We start from the raw sequence: 23,848 nt of genomic DNA, 5'->3' as shown, positions 1-23,848 counted from the left end.
TAAAGAAACTCCTGCAGGCAAAGAGGGTTAAACAAGAACATTTTTCACATCTTGTTTTTCATATTTTGGGGCAGCATAGGAAAAAAAAAATCAGAAATACAAACCAGGAGGTGAGCAAACATGGAGTCCTAGGTTTCCCATGAGACTTCCCAACCTTTGTCTTTTCAAAAAACTCATGTAAAGCTGAAGAACAATTAAAAAATAAAAAAAAATTTCTCTTTCTCCCTCTCTCACAAGCATTTCCTGCTCTCTGAAATCAGACTTGTGTCAGACAGAGTGATATTATGTTATTATATGACAATGCATTCAAATTGTTTATCCAAACAGTACAATTTTTCAAAGGTACAAAAGCAGTCACAAGGGAGACCACACTGCAAAGCCTTCAAGAAATATAAGGAAATAGAAGTGGAGAAAATGCCATTAAAAGACATCCAAATTTTACTAGTTATGGTTTGTACTGGTAGCTAACTAGCAACTTGAGGCTAACTAGCAACTTGAGGCTGGTCCACACTGTCACCACCATGGAGGTTTATTTTTCTTACATGGCTTACTCTTGTTTCCACTTAAATTGAGAAAAATCATATTTCCTCATGTTATGGCAGCAAGAAGCCAAATAACAGAGATACGTCTCATTGCCTAAAGTTTCCAGTGAGTTTCACTTCATCTTGAAATAACAAGCCTTGTCCTCAGACTAGCAAGGGGCACAGGCAAATACAACCAAGTATTTGTAACCCAGTCTCACCCCTCTGGACTACTGTTTTTCTCTTGGTTTTCACATTTCTCAGCCCCGTATGGCATAAATTATTCATGGCAAAACTGCCTCTCACAATGTTTATGCAGTGCTTAGTACAATGGCACTCTTTTTTCAGCCAGAGCCTCTGGGCACTCATGCAATACAAATAATCATGATAGCAGCAACAATAATAACAGCCAGCTATGCCGTTCCCACCAGGCATCTACTGCCAGTGTCTGCTCCAAAGAGCTCAGATCACTGTATTTCACTGCAAGCTCTCAGTCAGTGTCAGTGGCCATTCTTCAATAAACCTGCCTCACTCTTTAAAGCAAGAGTAAAACCTCCCAATTTTGCCTTTCAGATTTTTGTTTAACTATCACAGCTGTCTCCTAATATGAGAAAATCCCTCACTTTTAGATCTAATTAGTTTGAGCAGATCCTATTATTCTGCCTCCTGTAATACTAATTATTACACTAGCTGCATGCCTGCACGACTAATGAGTTACATTAAAGATGGGAAATTGTGAAACCTACAGAGGGATACACAGCACAAGTGTGATGCCAAAACAGAAGACACTAGAATCTTTCAAACAGAAGAAAATCATGGTTCTAAAAAGTAATTTCTTTTCCCTCTGTGTCCCCTCCAGCTACTCTTTAGAAGCAGACTTCCTTTTCATCAGTGCAGCACCCAGTTTGCCTGAGCCATGAATAGCTACTTATCAGGTGAGCAAGTCATTCCGACATCAGTCAGCTCCTTACAATAGCCAGCAGCCAAGCTACCCTTCCAAAGCACAGTCAGTCTGTTCTGGCAGTGCACTGTAAGATGTCCTCTCTGCAGGTAGAAATCAAGACTGACACTGAGGTGCCCAAAATCCACATGTTGTTTTCTGCTCCTGGCACCAAATTCAGGACAGGCATATGTCTGCTCATTAACAAAAGTTCAGCTCTATGTTTTGACACCAAGCTCTCCAAAAAGACACAAGATAAATCAGCGTCACTCTCTTAAGCCCACTGAGATTATAACTAATGTCAAAACCAAAGACTCTAGTTAAAGAGACTCAGCTTGAAGTAAACCATCCCATTCCGATAATCGTAATTGCAGAACAGGAAAAAAGGGAGCAGCAGCCACCAGTCAGAGCATGGAGCATGTGATCTTTGGATACCACCTCAATTATTAAAGACAACAGTGGTGTAAACTATGTTAACGTAACCTTAGCTGGAATTATTTTCCTATGCTGCAAGGACTGAGCTGAGCCAGCATAAAGTAAATCATAGATCAGATATACTGCAAAATGATAAAAAGTAAAAAGGGAGATTTATTAAAAGAACTAAATATATCTGGGTGTAAAATTTATCAGAGAAAAAAGGAGCACAATTTGAAAAAAAGAAAGGTACATTGCAGAAAGAGGAGGCAGATTGCTTATTCCATTTAATTTTACCTTAATCAAGAGAATTAATAGCAAAAGGTATAAGAGATACGGGGGGGAGAGAGAGAGAGGAAGAATGAGAGTGAAGGAAGAGTGAAAAAAAAAAGGAAACGAAAAACTGTCAGGCAACTCAGCTCAATAAAAATAAATTCCTCCTCTCTCAGAGGTTAAAGTAAAATGTTTCCTGAATCCTGACAATACCCCATTCTTTTCTGGCTGGCTGGAACCCGAACAACCATCAATCACATTTGGGTGGCCGTGAAGTAGGCCAGATGGAGCATGTCAGAAGCATTTTCTGCTCTTTGGTGTAAGTTGGCCCTTAGAGCAGCCACTCAACAGAAGTGCCGGAGTCTTTCACATCTGTCAAGATAGTTTAGGGAGACCTTGAACATCCCTGGCCTTGCAGACACTGATTAGAATATGCAATTGTGTGTGCTAGAGGAGAGGTGGCTGCCTCCTCTGGGATTTTGTAATAAAAATTATCCTTTCAGCCTTTCTAGCCTTTATGACAGGCTTTCTCATGACCTCATTTGTATACTAAATACACAAGCCATGGTGTATCCAGTCACTGGGATATCACTGTCAACTTGCTTACAATCTCTCTGTCCAAAAGCACAATATTCAAGAACAAACAATAGTTTTCATTCTGTGTTAACTACACTTTAGCACAGCAGCCCAAGACCAAGCTACTGTCTTCCACTCTGAGAACACCTCAGCAAAGCTATGGAGAAAAAAGCTTATCAGAAATCCAGATAAAATTCAAATTCCTGATTCATCATCTGCTTTCCCCCTTAAATCTGATATAGAATGGAATTTCTCTAATAATTCTCCTCTTGCAAGCAATGAACTCCAAAATGTCCAAGTGTCGTGGACTACAATCCATATTTAAGGGTCAGCTGCTCAGAAGAAAAGACTGAGACAAATACTGATACAAAGCAGCTGCTAATAAAGAAAAAATACATTTTTTCTTTTTTTTATTATTTTTAGTTTCCAAAATAAAAGAGAGCACTTCAAGAAGATTTTAAGGTTTCTCCATGAATGCTGTCTAATGATAAAATTAATCCATAAGAACTCTTAGATCATCGGTTTATGAGGCAGGCATTGATTCCCAAGTTTAACGAGTATCTCCTAGTTTGATTTAGCAGAAGTTTTGCCACAGCTCATAGAAGTTTCTGGAAAACCAAAATATAGTTTTACCAGCAAATCTGCAAAATGATAATCCTTGAGATTTTTCTGCAGGTATCATTCTTTCTGTTAAGCATAGACCAAACTCCTACGAAACAGCAGTCACCTGTTAGGTGAATAGTTAGGTGAAAGTAGAGAGACACAAGATTCCTCTTACTAGCAAAGTTGTGGCATGTTCATGAGCTGGAAAGGTGGATAAGCGACAAGGCAGCAGCTGTTACAGATAAAAGATTTATTTGCGTTTTCCTCAAAGAACAGAGAAAGTGAAGAGGAACTTCAGACACCAAGCCACGCTAAGGAAATTTATCAGGTGAAATCTGATACACAATACTTCATCGGGCAAGCCTAGATGAAATAACCTGTCTTACCCACTCACCTTCTTGGGATCTTTAACTAGCCACGTTAATTAACTTGTTAAAGAAATACAAGAGCTAGGGAGAATTGTGAAGGTCTCAGATAAAGGTATCCACTCCACACGCAAGCAGTGATCAAAAGAAAAACATATTTAGGTTACTTAGTGAGTGTAATGAACGATAAAGGAAGTATTAGAATGATATTTTCTTTTTCAACACAAATCTGTAGAGGACATGCTTAGAATATTGCGTACACTCCAGTTGCTTTATCTCAAAAATGTTTTTGGAGTAATAGAGGAAATTTAGGTAAGCCCAGTGGAGTATTCTTACTGTGAATACTTATACACCAAACTACTTGAGTTAGAGGTTTTAGCTTTAGAAGATGGCAAGTGACAAAAATGTAAGAGAAGATATATAAAGCTACAACTGATTGGAGAAGCTGAATATGGTTTTTACTCTCTCCATTTACAATATCAAATCAAAAGGAAAAGCGATGTAATGGAGAGGTTACAAACACGACCTAATAGAAGGAAAACATTAGGGCACAGGAAAGGGGGTTAGTCAGGAAAATCATGAAAACAATGCATTTTCTGAATATACAGCTATGTTTCAGTGCAATATTCTCAGTCAGTTCACATCTGCTTTTGGTACATCCAACCTTTTGTTGTCAGAAATGTATTCAGTAATGAAGCTCTTGAAAGACACACTAGTCAGAAAGGTAACCGTTTAGCAATAGAACAGATTCCTGTAATCAATAAGGCCCTCACTTGCTATTCTGCTGTGAGAGCTCCCAAATGCCAGAGAACCACTGTCCTGTTACTCCAGGTAATCACAGTAAAAAGGTTCAGCACTTGATCAGTATTTACAGGTCTACCTGCATATCAATACAGATCTTATGCAACACTGTGCCTCAGAAAAAAAAAATACTGCTTTCAAATAATGTATCATAGGCTTTTCCTCTTGTAGTCCTGAGTCACTGATGTGTAGCTATAGGTAAGCCTACTACATACCTACAGTTCCTTCCAAGTACTCAGACTGTAATCGAGATCTTAATTCTCACCTTCAAATAATTACATTGTGTCCTATACTAACTATAGATTGAATAGTTTAATATTTTCTTTATCTAGATGTGGGTGGGGACTTACCTCCAACCTGTAATTTTCTTCACCTCAGGAAGAAAACAAATACTCTCATCCCAGCCATGGAATGTCAGCACTCAGAATTTAAGCTCAGAAAAAAAAGTTCAGTAGGGCACAACATTTCACAGGGTATTAATTTGCTTGACCTAATTTCTTACTATAGCTCCTTCTCCTGCTGCCAACATACTGTCCAGTGTAGCTCCCATGCAGTTATATCCACAGATCTGCAATATGGATTTCTTTTCTTTAGCTCAAGGCCCAGCCAGGTTGCAAGTGTATGACTTCAATGCATGCTGCTCCTACTAATGCCAACAGCAGATGAACAAGCAGGTGGCATTCAGGAAGATGCCACGAGTTTTCTAATGCAAATCAGGAAAGCAGAATTTCTTACCACGGTTATTATGATCACCAACCTACATTTGTACCTATTTCTCCTTTTGCATTCCTTCAAATCAAATGAAGTTAGGTTTTCTAATTAAGTCAAAACACCTGTTTGCTGCATAGTCCCAATCTGAGTTTCAGCCTCAGCTATAATTCACCCATATCTAGAATCCATAAAGTTGACTCCAATCCAGCAATTCCACAAGCTATGTCTTTAAAACTATAACTTGAAAATGACCCTGTACCACCCAACAGCATCGCTCTCACAAAACGATGCTGCATCAACATTCTGCTTTGTCTCCTCCTCCCCTCTTCTGAAAGCCATTGATAGAATATACAGACTCATTGGGAGCAGAACAAGACTACTAGTGGCTCGAGCAGCAGCCGCTTTCTGGCAGTACAATAGGAAGCTTCATTCAATAAGCTACCAAATGCCACCTAGGCGTGGAAACTTACTCAAAAAAACCCAAACTCCTAGAAGTCCTTCCCCCAAAACTAATAAACAGTAAAATCACACAGATCAAAGCCCAAAGCTTAATCTCCAAATGAAGATGTTTATTGCTGCCAACTCAAACAAGTCAGCTAGTCTCTCAAAATCCAGTTGTACATTTCTGCTTCACAGCTTGTCATTATCTGCGCAGGTTCTAGACTCAGCACTTATCAGGTAACTCAATGGATTGTGTGCAATGAAGACCAGTTACAGATGGACTGACTGCAAAGCAGACGGATGCACGCATACACACAGAAAGCATCTGCAACCTCATCAGACGTGTCCCTGGTTGCATAAGCAGAGCAGGCCACCAGCAGGTACTCCTCAGATCAACGCTGCATCACCGTCTATAATTTGAAAATTGCACATCCCAGTAGCACCTGTCACTCCTAATCACATTTATTTTTATAATTATCCAAATATTCAGAGTCTGGAATGTGTTAAAGCTAGCTGGTTTTAAGTAAACAAACGCCAGGGTAGCCTAGTTTGTATAATCCACTTAAAACACATTACTGCTGTATCTCAAACAAGATCTCACAGTTTTAGGTCCCACTATAAATCATCCTACCCACCTAACACTGTTACTCCAACAATAGTGCGTTAAAAGGCTTTAATAATTAGAAAGAAAATAAGTTTGTCTAAGGGACACCTGGAAAAACAAACACAGGGCATATGTGTTTTTGTGTACTAGCAATTACACTGTCACTTGCATTTGAATAAGACATACATTCTGTACTCTCCTTCCTGCTTTATTTGAATAAAGAACATACAATGCCAAGGGTGCAGAGCATCCTTATATTTCAGCATGCAGTGAGAACTACCATTCAATACTACCTGTCCAGAAGGAAAGCAGTCTTTCTTTCAACTAGTTTCAATACCAAAAAAACCTACCAAGAAAGTATCTTTATCAAGGGACATTTTTCAAAGCCATTATTGGTCTGTTCCCGTCAACAGGTGAGGAATGAAAAGGATCTTCACCCTAGAAGTCTAGTCACATCAGCAAACTAGTAGCAATATGGGTGGTCTAAGGTTAAAAGTGGAGCTCTGATCTTCAGCTTACCTCTTGTGTGAGACACTGCCTTGACTATACAACTCAATACTATTGTCTGCCTGATCGCTGAGAGATAGGAGCAGTGAAGAACTTGGGAAAGGCTATGAAAGTACAATCTCCTGTACTACTGAATTTCCACTGAAGCACAATGGACATCACAAATCCAGTGATTTAAATGATCTAGTGTGTACCTTTCAGCAAGTGGAATTTACCTTGAGGTTTGGGTTTGGTAAGCTTCCCACAGGGCTTTGAGATTGTGACAGTCTTCTGGCAGTCAGCATTATGAAGGGCTCTCTTTAGGTTCCCGGTTCGAGTCTTCAAGGCAGTGTTCAAGTCACATTCTCCCCAGGCCTGGAACTGGTATTTGCACTCCGCTGCAACAAGTATTAAACAGCAATTTTTAAAATAGAATGACTGAGTGTGGAAACAAAAATGTTACAAGTCTAACAGGATATAATAGACAGTAAGTGCTTGTAGACAAAATGATCATGCAACTGAAGAAAGGAATCCCAAAAAACCCTTAATGATTTGTAGCAATAACTGCAGTCTCCCCCTAAAGTATTTTGAAAATTAATTCCCTTGCTTTTCCATGGATATTGCATTATTGTCATATAAAGTAAAATACATTCAACTATGAAGATTCAATAAATAAAAAAGAGAAAGAATCAATAGCAGTGCAAAATGTCATTCACATTCTATATGGCTGTTCCTCCATTTCTGTGATGCCAAGGGCTACTTAATAAGGCTTGAATAATTTCAAGAATGTATGTGCAGCTATGAATTTGTCAAGTTCAAAACTACAACACTGCTTTCCTTGGTGAGGTCACAATGATGCCAAAGTCATAAAAGCTGTTTACTGGGAAAAAAAAGTCAAGTTTGCAAGAGTAATCAAGCCTGAGTCCTGGACAGAAATCTTGTCCAAGACAGATCTGACATATCTCTCTGAACTGTTGCATATGAACCTTCTGAACTGAATTCCATAGATCAAATACACTGGTCTCCATTACTTCTTTCACTGGGACACGCTGGGAGCCACCCATGCTTCATGCTGCAAATCACACATCACAAGGTCACATAAAGCCTGTGATAATCACCTCAGAGATTTGCAGCTGTGAGCAGACAACCTTAAATAGGGTGCCTTAAATGTGGTGCCTTAAATAGGGTTATACACCACAGGATGGCAGATTTCAGCATGCTGCTGGAAGACTGAGGTTATATGTACTCTGCAGAGGAGCTGGACATGGGATCCCTTACATGTTCCTAGCTTCAATGAACTTGAAATACAGAACCAGCTCCTTCACCAAGACATTTGCAGGACTAAGCAGAAAATACAGGCTTCCTGCTTCACGCTTCAGCAAAAAAAAAAAACCCCAAAAACAAGAGAAAATCTCTCAAGGAAGCGGTGCTTACCTCCAAATTGCTTCTTCCAGTTGCAAGGAATCTTACACTTCTGAGTCTTGGTGGTTTGTTTGCATTCAGCTCCAGTGCGAGTGCCCTCACGGGTTCCCAGGCCACAGTCACCACTGGTGGGCACACAGACACTCCATTGCCATTCCCCGCAGTCAGACTTCTTTGCCTTTTTCTCTGGATGAAAACAAGGAACCAAAACAAGCAATAGAAGTGATCAGTATCCACAGCCTATGGAGAAGTTCCCTAAACTTCGTTAAACAGTCAGAGCACTGGAAAGGATGAGTAAGGAAGATAATCATAAAACAATTGCTTCAAAAGCAAAAGGTCTGGCATGCTCTTCATAGTTCTGAAAAGACAGGTCAGCCTCTTTGACTCCAAAGCAGGGTAGATTATTCAAATCCAGTCCCACTACCATGTCTACTCAGATGTTCTCAACTGGACTTTCATCTTCAGAATGGGAAATTACCAAGAAACCCTCACTGACCAAAACACACAAGAGGGCTTACTCGGAAAGGATATTCCTCTGTCTCCAGTAGCTGATGTCATGAAAATATTTTCAGCTCCAACTGGAGCACACAGATTAGAAATGTATGTGTTGACATCGTATAACAGAGGATTTGAGCACTTCCAGAAAAGAGCAGTGGGATACAAACTTTTCACTTGCTATACCATGCCACATTTTATGTCAGAATATGACAAAAAGTCCAGAGGTGAAGAAAAAAACTACATGGAGAAGTATACTTAAAATGCTGTTAATACAGGAACAAAAGTAAGGATCATGATTTCATTTAAATCCTTAAACCTAAGCCTGATGAGAAAAGCTAGCAATGTTACGAAATGCAAGGGTTCACAAAACTAGTTAGGCCCTCAAAACATCACAACTTTAAATAAAATCATATAAAATTATCTTCATTCTAACCCTTGAATATTGACATTCACATTTTCTTATACCTTCATACAGCTACAATGGTCAGAAACACCTTTTTTTTTTTAATGGAAGCACTAATTCTGACAGTCTTACAGGTCATATTAACCAGTGTGTAAGAAGCCTATGAATAAATTCAAGACCCTAGGAAAAACACAAAAATATGTTCCTTAGAAAATGTCAAAAATGGGTTTGATAGATATAATTTTTCCACTCCAGGCCTGTCTCTCCTATAATGAGGTCTGAGTTCTTCAATTACAGAAAACAATTACCACTGGATGTCTCTCTGTCTATATGCAGTAGCAGGTTAGTTCAATTCTCTGTCGGAGGATTTCCACATCACACAGCACTGGCGGAGCATTATTATATACAACACTGAATGAGTGACACGATAACTGCTCTTTCATCGCTCCTGTTTTGTTCTAAGTCAAGAATGAACATGTTCCCAGAGCAAATTTTAAGCTGCCTTGCAATACCCTTTCTACAGACTCTAGTCTCTGGAACTGTTAAGCTACTAGCTTTCATGGAACCTACTTTCTGTTTTCCTATTTATCGCAGAACAACATGTCACAACCACAAATCCCTAGTCTGAATATCAAAAGGTTAACGAATGACCTGAATTTCATAACAAAACTAGAAGTGTTTGACATTCTCCCACACATGCAATCTGTCTTGGGGATTAACTCTGAATTACACTGGACCTTACCTGGTTTCTCTTTTTTGCCAGCCTCAGTGGTACTTACAGCTGCCAGAATGAAAACAAGTGCCAGAAGGGCAGCTGTGAACATTCGACGCTGCTGTTGTTGCTGTTGCATTCTGGGGATTAACAAGAGAGAGTAAAAAAAGGACATTAGACTGTAAAAAGCGGAACCCCGTTTAAAGTGTCGCTCTAGCATTTTGGGGGAAGCTGTGCTTCAGGGCCACAAGACACAAGCAGGTCAACCATCAGTCATTGACAGAATAAACAATTATCTTGATTCCAGAGAGAATACAAAGATTTTTAATAATTATTCTCCAGCCTCTGCACCAAATCCCTGACCTACATTGCTGATGTTATGGATGAGTTTTGCCACAGTGAGTTCAGTAATTATTGCTCACTTTCCAGAAACCTTTTAGAGAATCAAGACTCCTGATGGCCCTGGAACTTCTTCCTCCCTCCCTGACCTCTAGCTGTGATTTATTGTGTAAAACTAAACATAATGCATACTTTGTGTTAAAGTTTACTCATTCATATGAAGCAAGGAATGCTACGCTGCCTGGCTTGCAAGGGTTCAAAATTTTACTAGGCTTAATCAACACCTGAAAAGATCTTCTTTCATGAAAACTTACATCGGTAATATGTTATATACTATCTTAAATCATCACTGGGATGTTGCTACCTACCTTTTCCTTCCCCTCCAATTAGCATCTCTTCGTAATATGAACTAAGCTAATTGCCTGAAATGGGCACAGAGGTACAGCTGCACACACAGCTACAGGTTATCCATAGTGCACTAATGAACACAAAATCTGGATTTGGGAAGCAAATATTAAATACAAAATATTCAAATACATGCCTCGCTAGACCTCTGAGGAGGTGTCAACAGTGCTAGCCACTAAGATGGTCTTAAAAACTCAACTAGACTGACGTTACAAAGAATATAAAGGCAAGCTGATCTCATTTTGCTGAGCACAGCAACCTTAGGGGAGAAATGATTCTCACCATGAACAAAGAACAAAATGTATCTGAAATTTAATTTGGCACTCCTCAGTATTCCCTGCTGGCAACCTCTTGCTCAAAAGCAACATAATTGTAATTGACATGGAAAACAGGAGAGGAATCCCAAACACAGAGACTTTTAAGTTTCCATTTGTAATATCATCCTAAGAACCAAATAAAAAAAAAATAATAGTTTCATTGAAATAACATTCATGTGAAGATTGCAAGAGAGCTGGCATTCAAATGTCTGAAAGAGCTCTCATTAGCACCAGTTGGTTTTACTTCAAATGAAAGTACCATTTCCCATCATGAAGAAAGGACCACCACTCCAGTGAACTCAAACAGAGCCCAGAGCTGGAGCACACATGAGTCCTGCCTGAGCTTGGGGTTGTTTTTTTTTCCTTTTTCCTTTGTTATGTGCTTCTACTTAGAGCCACTCATGATTTACAGGAAATGAATAAAAAAAATAAAATAAGCAGTAAGAAAAATAAATATGAAACTGCCTTTTTATCCAGCTTAATTCAAACTGATTCTTCATAATCAAACACAGTTGCAATACTGTTAAAGACACCAACCTTCCACCCCTCAGACCCCTTCCCTTGGAGAAACTTCTTTACTAATAGCACTGCACCTCACCTCACATCTCTTTTTCACTACAATTTATCTTCTCTCTTCCTCTCTTCCAAATGACCCATGAGAATCCCTTCCTAAAGGAGGAAGCCAAGTGTTCACGTGGAAAGAGAGACAAATACTTCCGTAATCTCAAGACACCATCCCAGTGTGCTGTTTGGAGGTGTCAGAAGCTGAAGCAAGGCAGGATAAGTGGGTTTGCTGCACAAGATGTTGCCGCACACAAAAGATGCCAACAGTGGGCTTGGGGGTCCCTCCTCCATCCCTGCTGCCCATGCCAAGGACGTGGGATGTGGTCACATGTACCTCACAGGCTGCTGGACTGTGACTCATGAAGAACTGTCTAGGGAACCTGCCTTATATTAAGCCGACAGAGATTTCAATTCAGATCTGCCCAGTATTATTTTCAGCACAACAGGCAGGGAAAATGGTTGAGTTTTGAAGTCTGAAATGTACCAGAAGCCTAATAAACAAAACTCAATAGAGCCTTAATATAGCATGTTTTCCTAAGACTCCAAGTCTCCCTACAGCCAAAACACTCGTCAAGTTGTCTGATGCAAACACTAATCCTGCGGTTATATATATACACCCTTCTGGCAGAGAGAGCCAGGCTGCTTTCTGAGGTGCCTTTGCTATTATAATAATTACCAACAAATGAAAAGCCACGTTGTACAGATGTACAGATGAGCCTTGCCTCACACCACACTAACACCTCAAATTTGATGCAACTGGTATGACTACAGAAAACTGCATAATTGTTTTGCACATGATAGATCAGCAAGGGCAGATGCTCCCAAAAAATTACAAACGGCCTATATATAGTACCCATTAAATAGAAGATATTTTATCAGAAGGCCAGAAAATCCCTCCTATGAGCAATGAACTGAGTTCAATCTGCAGTTTTCCTTGCAAACATTTCAGCTGGCCATTAAAAAGACGGATGAAGAGAAAAACTTGTCAGACTTATTTTTTAAAACAATACATTCCACTGGTTTATTTTTTCAGAATGGGAAGGTGACAACTTTTCCTTCTCATTAGATTTTGTGATAACATTTCCAGTTCAACCTTTGACTTAAAGAACTGCTGAAGCTGCCAATAGCAATGAACAAATAAGTGTTTTGCAATATGCAAAATGGACTTCTTGATGACATTTTGTGTGTAACGAGCCTTCTATCTACACCAATGGTAACAAGTAAATCACGTGTCATGAAGGGAAAATCTCCCTAAAATCCTGTATGACAGCCCCTAAACAGAGAAAGGCAGCAGCATTTAAACTAATTGCAGTGGCATTTGCAACCAACAGGACAAGACAAAAATTAAGTGAAGGAAAGGAAAGAAACATTTGACATGGGGGGAGCTCCGGGAAACTTCAGAAGAAGGTAAAAACAGTTTAGAACAGTTTAAATGGCAAGCTGGAACAACATCAGAAAAAGAGAGTGAGTAATGACGAAAAGAACACAAAAACAGGAACAAGAGTAATAGTTAATGATGGTTAAACACTAAAACAAAGAGTGTTAGGAAAATATGAAGTGTGTACGAGGTGAGCAGTGAAGTCCAGCTGAGATGCACCATAGCAAGTGGCTTCTCCCAACAGAAATGAAGCACAGGAATTACTTCAATCTTACATTTGATTTCACAGTCAGTATCTTCTTGGGATTTAAGGAACATTAAAAAATAGCAGGCAAATGGAAAATTAATGAGTTCATTGGCCACCCATCCATGGGTTCAATTGCATGTTGAACAGCAGTAGGAGAGTCAGGCAGACGTCACACTATGGCTGCATAGTGCATAGGACCTTCTGAGTGAAGCTTAAGCTTCCCACTTAAAACCCCTCTCTGCACTTGATGTAATTTTACCATCACACCCATCTCTCCTGAAACTGATTCATTAAATCATTCTTTTGCTGTGATAAGTACAGTCCACATGATTAAGTGTAACAGATCCTTTACAAAATACCTATCCTATGGACTGCAGCACACAAATACCAACTCTAGCAGAGAACTAAACAAGTATTTACACACTGTAGCACAGTGACATGCAGACACTTCCATTTGGGTCCAGAAACACTACAGACAATTTCATGCAGTGCCAGGCTTTGTCTAACAGCCCAAGAGGAAGTTTACTTCTTCCAATCCAAGACCTCTCAAATGCAGTTTGCTTCCCTGGCACCAAAGTTGGCAGCCCAAGGTGGCCCAGGCGTTTTGATGCTGTGCTCCTTAGACCTTTGGATCTCAGTGCAAGTCAAGCTTGCTGCAGTGACTCTGTGCGCACATATGCAATTAATTCATACACAGGTACTCTATTTATCACATCTGAACAAGTCTAGTCTGAACACAAGCACCCAGAGCAAACCAGACAATTTCAGATGAAGCTCTATCAGTGAGCGAGTGTTTATTTTTCCTAGCCTTAGTGAAGCTAGCATATGCAGCACATCCTAGGATCACATATGCTTTTTGCAGGTGCCTTTTTTGCTGTTAATAACTATTACTCACAAGCCCTTCCCTTCAGCTGTTCTTTCCAAAGCGACTGGCAAGGTCCCAGATTACAGAAGCAAGTATTTTATTATTAGTCCATATGAGTGTAAACTCCCACTTTGAACTATCAGGTTTTCTCACATGATTTAACCCATCTGTATCCTCCAGCTCTTCCAGTACAACATGCCAAACATCAGCTGTGTTGATACTGCTGTTATGCGTACGTATTGCAATACGCTATGTATTGCCATCACTAACGTCAGGCCAAGGGCTTTGCAGTCAGTTTACAAGGCCCCAAGACTGAGGCTGGTCAAGGTTTGCTCCGACTGAGCTTTCCTTGGCCTGTCCGCAGCTTTGCGACACTTGGTTTAGCCGCAACCGCAATTTTTCTAATTGACCAGCTAGCTACAGCTGATTTGATTTACTTTTATTTGCTATTGTATGGAGCCATCTAAGTTTTATTAATCCATTATAATAATGTACTATAGAATCAACACAAGACTGGTATCTTAGCAAAGGCCTTGAGAAGTGGAGGCATGGGAAGCAGTGCTGAGGAGTACAGATATGAGAGATACGAGATTGGGCACCAGCTTGGTAATGGAAACCTCCCAGCTATAAACAACTCATTCATGAACAAAGAAAGAAATGCAGATCTAGAGCTGGACAGAACTGTAGAGGTGCGAGGAAGAGAACACAGAAATAGTTTCCGACATACTATATATGGTGCCTTCTAGGTAATTCTGGATAAAACATGGAGCTGCTGACCAATGAAGAAAGAGAAAGACATAAAAGCATGTTAGCAAATGCAAAAAAAAAACCAACCCAAGTTGATCCTCAAGTAAGGAAGAAGAAACTATCAACAGGAATATCTCCCTGGCCAAGGACCCTAGACAATGACAAGTCACTATAACCATCTGATCACCAACACCATTAGAAAACCGTCAATCCTAGCCGAGAGGAGTTGGGGAAGGGTCAGCATTACATTAGGAAAAGCAGCTGAATCAAAGTGCATGTATGACAATTTTAACTGTGGTGGTGGTGGTATGGTGACTATTACTATTATGACAGCTGCAGAGACATATTCTTCTTCTGTAATAATCTACACTAATAATGATTTTTGGATTAACTGTGGAGATTCCAATTACACTAACAATAATTTTTTTTTACTTTCGATAAATACATATAAAAGGTATGGTTCCTCTTTGTCAATAAACAATATTTTAACCATAACTATGACTACCAGCTTTGTCTTTAAATACATTACTGTTTTCATCCCATGATTATGAGTAAATAAAATGCATCATAAATGCAGGCTTAAGAAATTTCTTTAACCCATTACTCTTCTTTACAATGCTCATTTTGAGTCCTATTTGAGCTCCTTATCCATATTAGAACTACCTTTTGCATTAATCCTTATGTTTTTCCTGCTTGAATGAATAATTTTTCATCAAATCTCACAACAAATACTTTAATAAATTACAGTTTGATTAGTCCCAGATTAGCCATGTCTACAAAATCAGGCTTTAAATGAGCTAGTTTGGGAGATCAGTCTCCTTTCAGTAAACACATGCTGTGTTTAGTGAAACTTAACATTTACTTCCACTTCTTAAATTATTCTTTATTCAAAATGTGTTCTGTTGTGCAGTCCATTGAGGGCAGATAAACATGTCTACGGTTACCTGGATCTGTTTTTTCCCTTCTTAAATATGAATATTATATTTGCTATGCTCCAGTTCTATAACAGCAGGAAGTATTTGATGCATATTTTAACAGTCTTAATGAATCTGAAATACCAAGTGCCATTTATATACAGTATTCCAAGATGTAGACACGCAGTTTTCTCTGTAAAAGAGAAGGTAAGTAAGGTCAGGAGTTTGACCCCGGTAACAATTGCAGAAACTTCTGCTTCTCACAGAATGGTTTTAAGTCATATGAATCACAGAATCACAAAGTAGCTTTAAGTCATATGAATCCAATCTTATACATACCAGTAGCTCTTATTTATTTATAATATATCATTGATTTCCATTACTGCTATATGACTTTTACTATGATTTCTACCCTTTCGGCACCTTTAAGTCCTGTCTGCCAGTCATGATCACCGTTACAGGGTGTGCTAACCCAGTAATATCCATTTATAGGAACTACACATCCTTCCAGTTTCTCCAATTCATTGCCCAGGCAACCTGCATACAGTATTTCTCTCTGATCTCACTCAAATGTCTTCCAGATAGCAACTTTTCATTAACTGCTTTTCCACCATGACTACTGTGGTTTTCAACAGCACTGGTTTATTTGTCTTGGCTACCTTGCCACTGTAATGTTGTTTCTTTATTCAATGCTAAATCTTTATTCACCTAATTTTTCCTTCCTGAATACTAAAATTAGACATAGACATCACATACATTTCTCTGTATGCTTCCTTATGGGTAACGATCCCCAAACTCTCCTCACAGCACAAAGGCTTGAGCCAACTTGATGATCATCATCATTTAGTTGCAACTTCACGGACCAAAGAAAGGCTATGTTCATTTCAAACAGATCTAGCATTAGTGGTCTAAGCGTAAAAGCGAGCCAAGGAAAAAAAGAACCTTTAATTATAACAACTGATTACTCAACCAAATAATAGTGTCTGTAGCTGAAAAGCCATGCCTTAATCTCATTTCTAACAATATTTATTTTTCAAAACAGTATTATTAAAGAAAACCTACTAGAATAAAGATGAAATACCAAGTTTCCTTCCTTCGTGAAATTAAGTAATTAAATGATATTTTACTTTCAGAGGCAGTAAGGGCTAGGAAGAGGTGTGCGGGTTGGTCAGTGTACCAAATTAAAAAAAAAAATTAAAAAAATATTACTTCCGAGACCTGCTGCTACTGCAATGCTGTCCAAAGCAAAATCTGTGTGACGATTTCCCTTACTCCTTTGATCCTCCTGTGAGGGACTGGTATTCTCTTCTGATACAGTCATGAAATTTTGAGAGCTGTGTCAGCGACACCAAACAGTAGACACCACTGGTTTGAGTTTGTGAGCTAACAAGTTAGTTCAAAGTGTTGTAGGACATGCCAAAACCTACTGAAAAAAAAGCTCCCTGCATTTCATGTGCAGGAGAATGGTTGGGTGGTGGTCCCAGCATCTCAACATCCAGTCTCCCCATTCTAACACGTACACATCATACAGCCAGCAGGTTGTTCTGTCTAGCAAAATGATAGACAATCAGGGAGATTCAACTAACAGGCATTCCCGAGCTTTTCTTTTATCCATCCTCTCCTTTGCTTCCATGTGAGGAGGAGAGATGGTCCACCCCATGTGGAAGCAGCTCCAGCAGTGCTTTCCCTCCATGCAAGAGAGGGGAAGCTGGAAAGCAGCAGGTGGTGGGGAACGGGCAATTGCTTTCAAGGTAAGGCGGCACCCGAAGGAGTCAGGTAAGCAGGAATTTATTCAGCAGTGGCAAATTTTTAAAAGAATAAAATTGAGTATAACTATCTGTTTGCTGCTGCAGATCAGCCAGCTGGAAGACTGAAAATTCTATAAGGCTGAAATGATACATGGCAAACTTTTTTTAATCTGTATTTATGCTCACCTACAGCACAGGGTACCCATAATAACAAACCGGAATCAAATAGTTAGCTACAAAGGAAAAAAATCACAGCATGACCCTTCTGATAAGCCCGAGTCAAATACTTCACTTAAAAAATTGCAGTGTGCAACTCAGGGACTACATTTTTCAATACATAATCAACTTCATGTTTTCTTTTCAACATGGACATCATTAACGGCCAGAAAAACAAGTACTGAAGCCAGTGAGTTGTGCCAATGCCATAAAATAAGCAGGGAAACAAGAGTTGCATGACTGAAGAAAATTATTAAAACATAAATAACAAAATAACAAACCCAATGATCAGTTAACATGCCCCATCCAGCTTTGTTCAAGTAAATAAACTAAAGTAATTAGTTAAGTTGTAGATAACGGTTCCTCTAGCCTTTGATATTTGCATAGTTGATTGCATATTTGTCTCACATCAGGTTAAGGCAAATACACACGCTGTGGATATTTTATATTTCTAGGTCCCCAGGTATAAATTAACAGTTTGAGTTGAACCTGTGTATACGAATTCTGTCTTTTACCGCTCAGCATAATTTAGATTGGACTCAAGATTCAAGAAAACAGCTGGTCCAAACAAATATAGTGTAAAAATGTCTTAAGATTTTTCTGAAATGTTTTGCTGAAATTCATATGCTTTGTGGGAGAACAAAAATTTCAACAAGAACACAAGTTTTTCAAAACATTTTCATGAATTAAAATATTTTTTCACTTTCACTAATATTAAGCTGTATTCCTTTCCATTAAAAATATAATTTCACACAAGCTACATAAAGGATCCTATCTCCAGATACTTCTGCAACATAACATCAGACCTAGAGATCAACCTCCCTTTGGACTTCTCATTAGCCAGGTCTCTCTCTGGGGAAGCACCAAGAGTTGTGCAATTTGTTCATTTCAAGTTTTAAGCAAAAGGTTGCCAACCCAGGGCACCATAAGCTTTTATCTGATCACAGAGGAAGGAATCAACTACAAATGGTGATAATTTTTTTCTTTCTAAAAGTTTAGCATTTACACAGTAGTGTTGTGAACAAAAAACGTAATGATAACAAATAATTTCTTCCTGAGAAGAGATGTGTAGTAAGTAGAAACAGAACTAAACAAACACAATAGGCAGTATGGGTGGTTTAAGGAATAAGGAATTAAAAATCTAACAGAGATGGTGAAAACTCTCCAAAGCAGAATAAAAAATTCATACTTTTCTCTTTCTAAATTTCCAACACAAGATTTTACAAAAGTGATTTTATTTTCAGAAGCCTAGTGAACACACCTTATAGTTTTAAAACATCATAATTGCAGAATTAAAACATTCAGTAGCATAAGCTGATGTTAAGGAATTAACTATGTCAATAAAAGGATGAAGAAACATGCTGTCCTTTCAAGAGAAGCATTAAATTTATTAAACATCAGGGAGACAGTTGCTGCCTTTTCTGTTGGTTCCCAGCCAAGTGTATAGAGATAATTTTGTTAGCCCTAGTCTTCAAAATCTCTCTTAGAAACTACACAGTTGAAATGTAAATCACTGTTGAAATCAGTTTTCTCTCTTCCTCCTCTCTCTGAGCTCTTAAACTAAGTTCTCATCCACAGAGCACACATTTTCTTCCTCTGTTTTGCTCATGGTGGGTCTGAGTAAGTCAAGGCTCTCAAGCAATAACTAATTGCAACTGCACTTTTCTAACAACCTTCCCCTCCCACTGCTCTAGCTGAGAGACTGAAGAAAACAAAGCAAAAAAAACCCAAGCCAAAGCTGATTTTTCAGTTCATTCTGATGTATTGCCAGATCTTAACTGAAAAAGACATTTTAAACCACTTCTGTATCTGATTTTTTTTCCTTTCCTGTTCTTCCTCCATTGATTACAGCTACTGTGTCACTATCTATGAAGTCACACTGGGGTTCTTTCCACTTTCATTTCTCAAATACTAAAGATGAGATTAAACCGTCCTGGATTTGACCAGCCAACAACCCACCACGAAGACCACAGGAGACTCACCTCCATTCTCTCCAATTACTTTCCTTTCAGCAAGAGCGAGGCCAAGCTACTGACTTAAGTCTCCTGTGCATTGTCTGCATCCCTGTGTCTCTCCTATAGAATCCACATGTTGTGGTTATGAATTTCTCCAGCCACAACTACTGGTAAATCCTCTCTCTCTATTCTCTTTTGGTTCCATCTTCATCACTCCCCCAATGTGCAAAAAGATATAATTACTTGACAATGGCACAGGGACAAAGTATGCCTACCTGGGAGAAAACAAACTTTTGTTACAGTTATTCTTTCTGCCTCCTTTCCCACCCTAAATCGGCTAGTGCCTTTCCTCTGCTTAATGTTCTTCTGGTTGCCTGATATTATCAAGACACAACATACTTTTTCATGTTTTTGCAATGCCTCTGACAAGTCAGAGTCCAGATTCCTGCTACTCAGGTATCATGACACTACAGGGCCAGAAAAGGGCAAATAAACACTAATACAGAGTCTTCTGGTATAAGGAGCATAGCTGACATTTATTTGATTGTCTAATGTGTCTTCATCTATCAAAGATTAATTTGGGCACATTCTGAAAATGTTAGAGTAAGGAGTGGCATGTTCCCATCCACTTGCTAAAAGGGCAGAAAAAAGTCTTTCATTGTCCCTGCTGAATTTCTTCACTATTATAAATTCATTTGTTTTAACAGAATAAATTTATGATGCTTTTTTTTTGACTGCAGCAGTTGTAAGACTGTTCTATGGAGATCACACTAAGAAAAAACAGAAGCAATCAATGAATATAACTATTTTTGTAATTAGGTCCACAGCCAAAGATTATTACTACTACTACGAGGAAAAAACTATGCGCAGATATACGCTGATGTCACCACAGCCTCAGTGGTCATACCATTATTGTGAATGTATGAAGATTTGAGAGCTGTTTAAGCTATGATATGATTTTTATAATGAACAGTTGTACCAGATAAGCCAGGCTAATGCCTCCACTGTATTCTCATTTTCTTTTTTCTCTCTCTGCCCCAACGAGGACATTTTTCAGCTCAGTGGCAATAGGCAAATCACAGCATCTGTCACTGTCCTCACTTCTCCAACTATGAAATAGGGATAACAGCCCTTGCCTCCTTCAAAACAACTCTGAGAAACCTGTAATAAAAATGATTATGTGAAGGAGAAATAATTTTATCATCCAGCATCAGCTGCAGTTTGTTCTACTTTCCTGGATCTCATGCCTCTATGGTTCCAGGCTTTGAGCAGGACGGCCAGACACCTCCAAGCAGAGGAAAGCAGCAGCAGCTCCCAACGGCTCAGCACATTATTTAGGGAAAGCTGCAAGACACAGCAGAGCTTCTTTATCTTTCACACCTACCTTTCCTTGAAAATAATCAAGTTTTGTCAGATACTTAAGTTACTAATTGCCTGAGCTGACTGTCAGATTGGAGACTTTTTTACCTCCAATCAGACTCTGGGAAATACTCTATGCTGCTAAAGAAAATGGCCCATTCTATTTATTTTACTCACTATGACTCCCATCTCCTTTGCTGTCAGGATATTCAGATGGCACTCCAAAATATGCAGTGCAGTCAGAAACCTATTTAAGCTGAAAGCACATGGCCTCTCACCTATGCTCTCTATTAATCTTTTTGAGGGACTATATTTATTTTATTTTTCTCCAGAGAAATCATCTCCTTCATTACAGTGCCAAATCTCAGGGCACTGGCACATCTACGCAAAAATGAATGAGGAAAAAATTAATTCAATCAAAACAAATGTGAAGTGCAAATGAAATTTGTGTTTCAGCCTCCTTGCAACACGGGTGTAGAATGTGTTTTTAAATCAGTCTCCTCCAAAAGCAGTTAATAAGCAGAGGGCAGCAGTTATGTAGCATGTTATCTCCTCTTTGCCAGTCAGAAAGCAAATATCATCTCTGAGGCACATATGCCTTCCATTATGATAGCAGTCAGCAAAGAAAGGAAAGAGCCCATCATACCTCATCTTCTGCCCTTCAGATTCGTAGAATCATTTAGGTTTGAAAAGACCTTTAAGATCATCCAGTCCAACCGTAAACCTAACACTGCCAAGTCCACCACTAAACTATATCCCTAAGCACAACATCTACACATCTTTTCAATACCTCCAGGGATTGTGACTCAACCACATCCCTGGGCAGCTTGTTACAGTGCTTGACAGTTCTTTTACTGAAGATTTTTTTTCCTAATATCCAACCTAAACCTCACCTGATGAAACCTGAGGACATTTCCCATCACTTGTGACTTTGGCAAAAAGATCAATACCCACCTTGCTATAACCTCTGTTCAGATACTTTACAGCCTTTCCTACTTAGCCATGGATTTAAGAACTGCCTCTCTTTTTCCAGTGCAATTTAACAACCACTCAGGATGGACCCTATCTTGAATTCACAAAAAATTATTCACTGGGGCATTTAATGGTAGCAAAAAATGAGTTGGTATGCAATGCCACTCACTTCCCAAGTACGGGAGCCTCATCGATATTCACCACAACCATAGCAGTACTAGTAATGAGCAACACCTTTTGATTGCTACCATGAAACACTGTAAAGCACTGATGGTGAATAGCTGCATTCTGTGGCAGCACCTCAAAGTAGTGCCTCCATCCATAGAAGAATGTTTTAGAAACAAGCAAGCCAGGGCAAGAAAGGAAAGTGCCATCACCTTCACTTGGCAGAACAGCAACTGAGGTTTAGAGACATAAATCAACTTGCTTGTAACTATCCAAAATGTGTGTGACAGAAAGAGATATTCTTTCAGAAAATTTTAGCCTTGCACTTAACCAAAAGAACATCACAGACAGAAAATTCCACTTTCAAATGTAGCCAGGCGGACAGAGGTGCCCTTGCTCCAGTTACTCACCTTTTCTGCAATCAGTTTTGTATTTCTATCCAAGGTTAAAAATGTCTAATGATATTATAGCTATATCATTTGATGTACACAGTAGAGGATGCATTTGTACAGTGTGCAATACTTACAAGGCGAGACTTTAAAGCAGCCTTTTTGGCTTTTAGACTTGAGCTCTTTTGCCATATTCCATAAAATCTTTCCATTTTGGAAGTCAATACAGAGCTGTGTACTTGCAGCAAATGTTTTGGAAGATACAGAATAAGCCTGCATGCTGCTGTAGGAGTAGTGTTCAAAGGACACTGAGCCACAGGTACCTTCCATCCATGTAACAGAGGTCAAAATACATATAATTTTTTAAATGCCTGTTTTCATCTACCCTATGAGGGTGGGAATGTGTTTTCATGACTGATAGCCCTCTTTTATCATCCTCACCTGCTGGAACGTATCAGAGAAAATGAAGAAAACTCCATTCAAATTAAAAATTCTTGTTATCTGACAACGCAGCTGTAATTTGATGGTCATCATTTCACCCTGTTCTTTTCAGTTACCCTTCCCAGTCTCATCTCATGTAATCCCAGATGATGTTTCCTCTCCTCTTCATTCCTTTATCCGTGTATACATGTTTATGAGACATTCTGCACCTTATGGCCGTTTCAGGTCACAAAGTTCTGTTAAGACCACCAAGAGAGCTCTTTTTAAACAAAAAACAAACAGAGCCCTTTCTCCAAAGTGCAAGATAGTATTCACCAAACCACTGGAAGGTGAGAGCTCCTCAGGGAAGCCACATCGTTCCGAAACCAGATACATATCCTATTCCATCTATGGTTCTGTGAAAAAGAATCATTTCTAGCATTGGGAGAACATTAAGCAAGACCACAAGGTTCTGGGAGCATAGGGGGAAGGAGGAGTTATTTATTCTATTAAATATTTAACAGAATCATTGGATGTGAAGATCATATACACCAATAATGAGAGAACAGAAATTTCATCAAGTAACAGTAATGATAAAATTGCAATGCAAAACTGAAACTCTTCTTAAAATGTGGGTAGGCAAATAAATATTTCACATTGTTCCCATAGTCTTCACTTTGCATCTGCCAGAGATCTCTGTATTCAGTGTGCAAGTAGGAGACACAAATTCTCAGGGAGACAATTGGAGATCTTGGCAGCTAATTGAGAGAGAACCAGACCCATTGTTATTCTGGGTGTCCAAACAGGCAAACTGTCTCAAAGAGAAAGAAGTATTAAACATGTTGGAATTTAAGACCATCATCTTTGCTGCAGAGAGTTAAAAGTCAGCTGAGAAAAACACAATGATCCAAGGACTATTTTTCAGTTTACTCAGAAGTCAGATAAATATAAATGCAACAGGTCACACGTGAAAAGCTTTTCTCAAAGTTGTCTTTCCAAACCACAATGGCTAAAGAGATTCCTTTTCCTTTTTATTTCTGTTTTATTTTTTTTTCCAAATGAAGTCTGGAGTCTGCAT

The 23,848-nt window shown here is 39.0% G+C and overlaps 1 protein-coding gene across 2 annotated transcripts in view; it reads right to left on the bottom strand.

Annotated features, from left to right (window-relative positions):
• PTN (pleiotrophin) overlaps positions 1 to 23,848 on the bottom strand; it is a 73,054-nt gene that overhangs the window by 9,121 nt on the left and 40,085 nt on the right. For both annotated transcript variants that reach the window (XM_054085964.1, XM_054085957.1), the window contains 3 exons: positions 9,801 to 9,910; positions 8,170 to 8,343; positions 6,972 to 7,133 (listed from right to left, as the gene is read on the bottom strand). In XM_054085964.1, coding sequence (XP_053941939.1) covers positions 6,972 to 7,133; positions 8,170 to 8,343; positions 9,801 to 9,909 — 445 coding nt within the window. In that variant the 5' untranslated portion in view covers position 9,910. The remainder of the gene's footprint in view (positions 1 to 6,971; positions 7,134 to 8,169; positions 8,344 to 9,800; positions 9,911 to 23,848) is intronic.

Source organism: Cuculus canorus, chromosome 1 (genome assembly GCF_017976375.1).
Source record: "Cuculus canorus isolate bCucCan1 chromosome 1, bCucCan1.pri, whole genome shotgun sequence".
In the NCBI taxonomy this organism is placed as follows: domain Eukaryota; kingdom Metazoa; phylum Chordata; class Aves; order Cuculiformes; family Cuculidae; genus Cuculus; species Cuculus canorus.
Note: the sequence above shows the minus strand (reverse complement) of the source record. Positions and strands in the feature narration are given on the sequence as shown.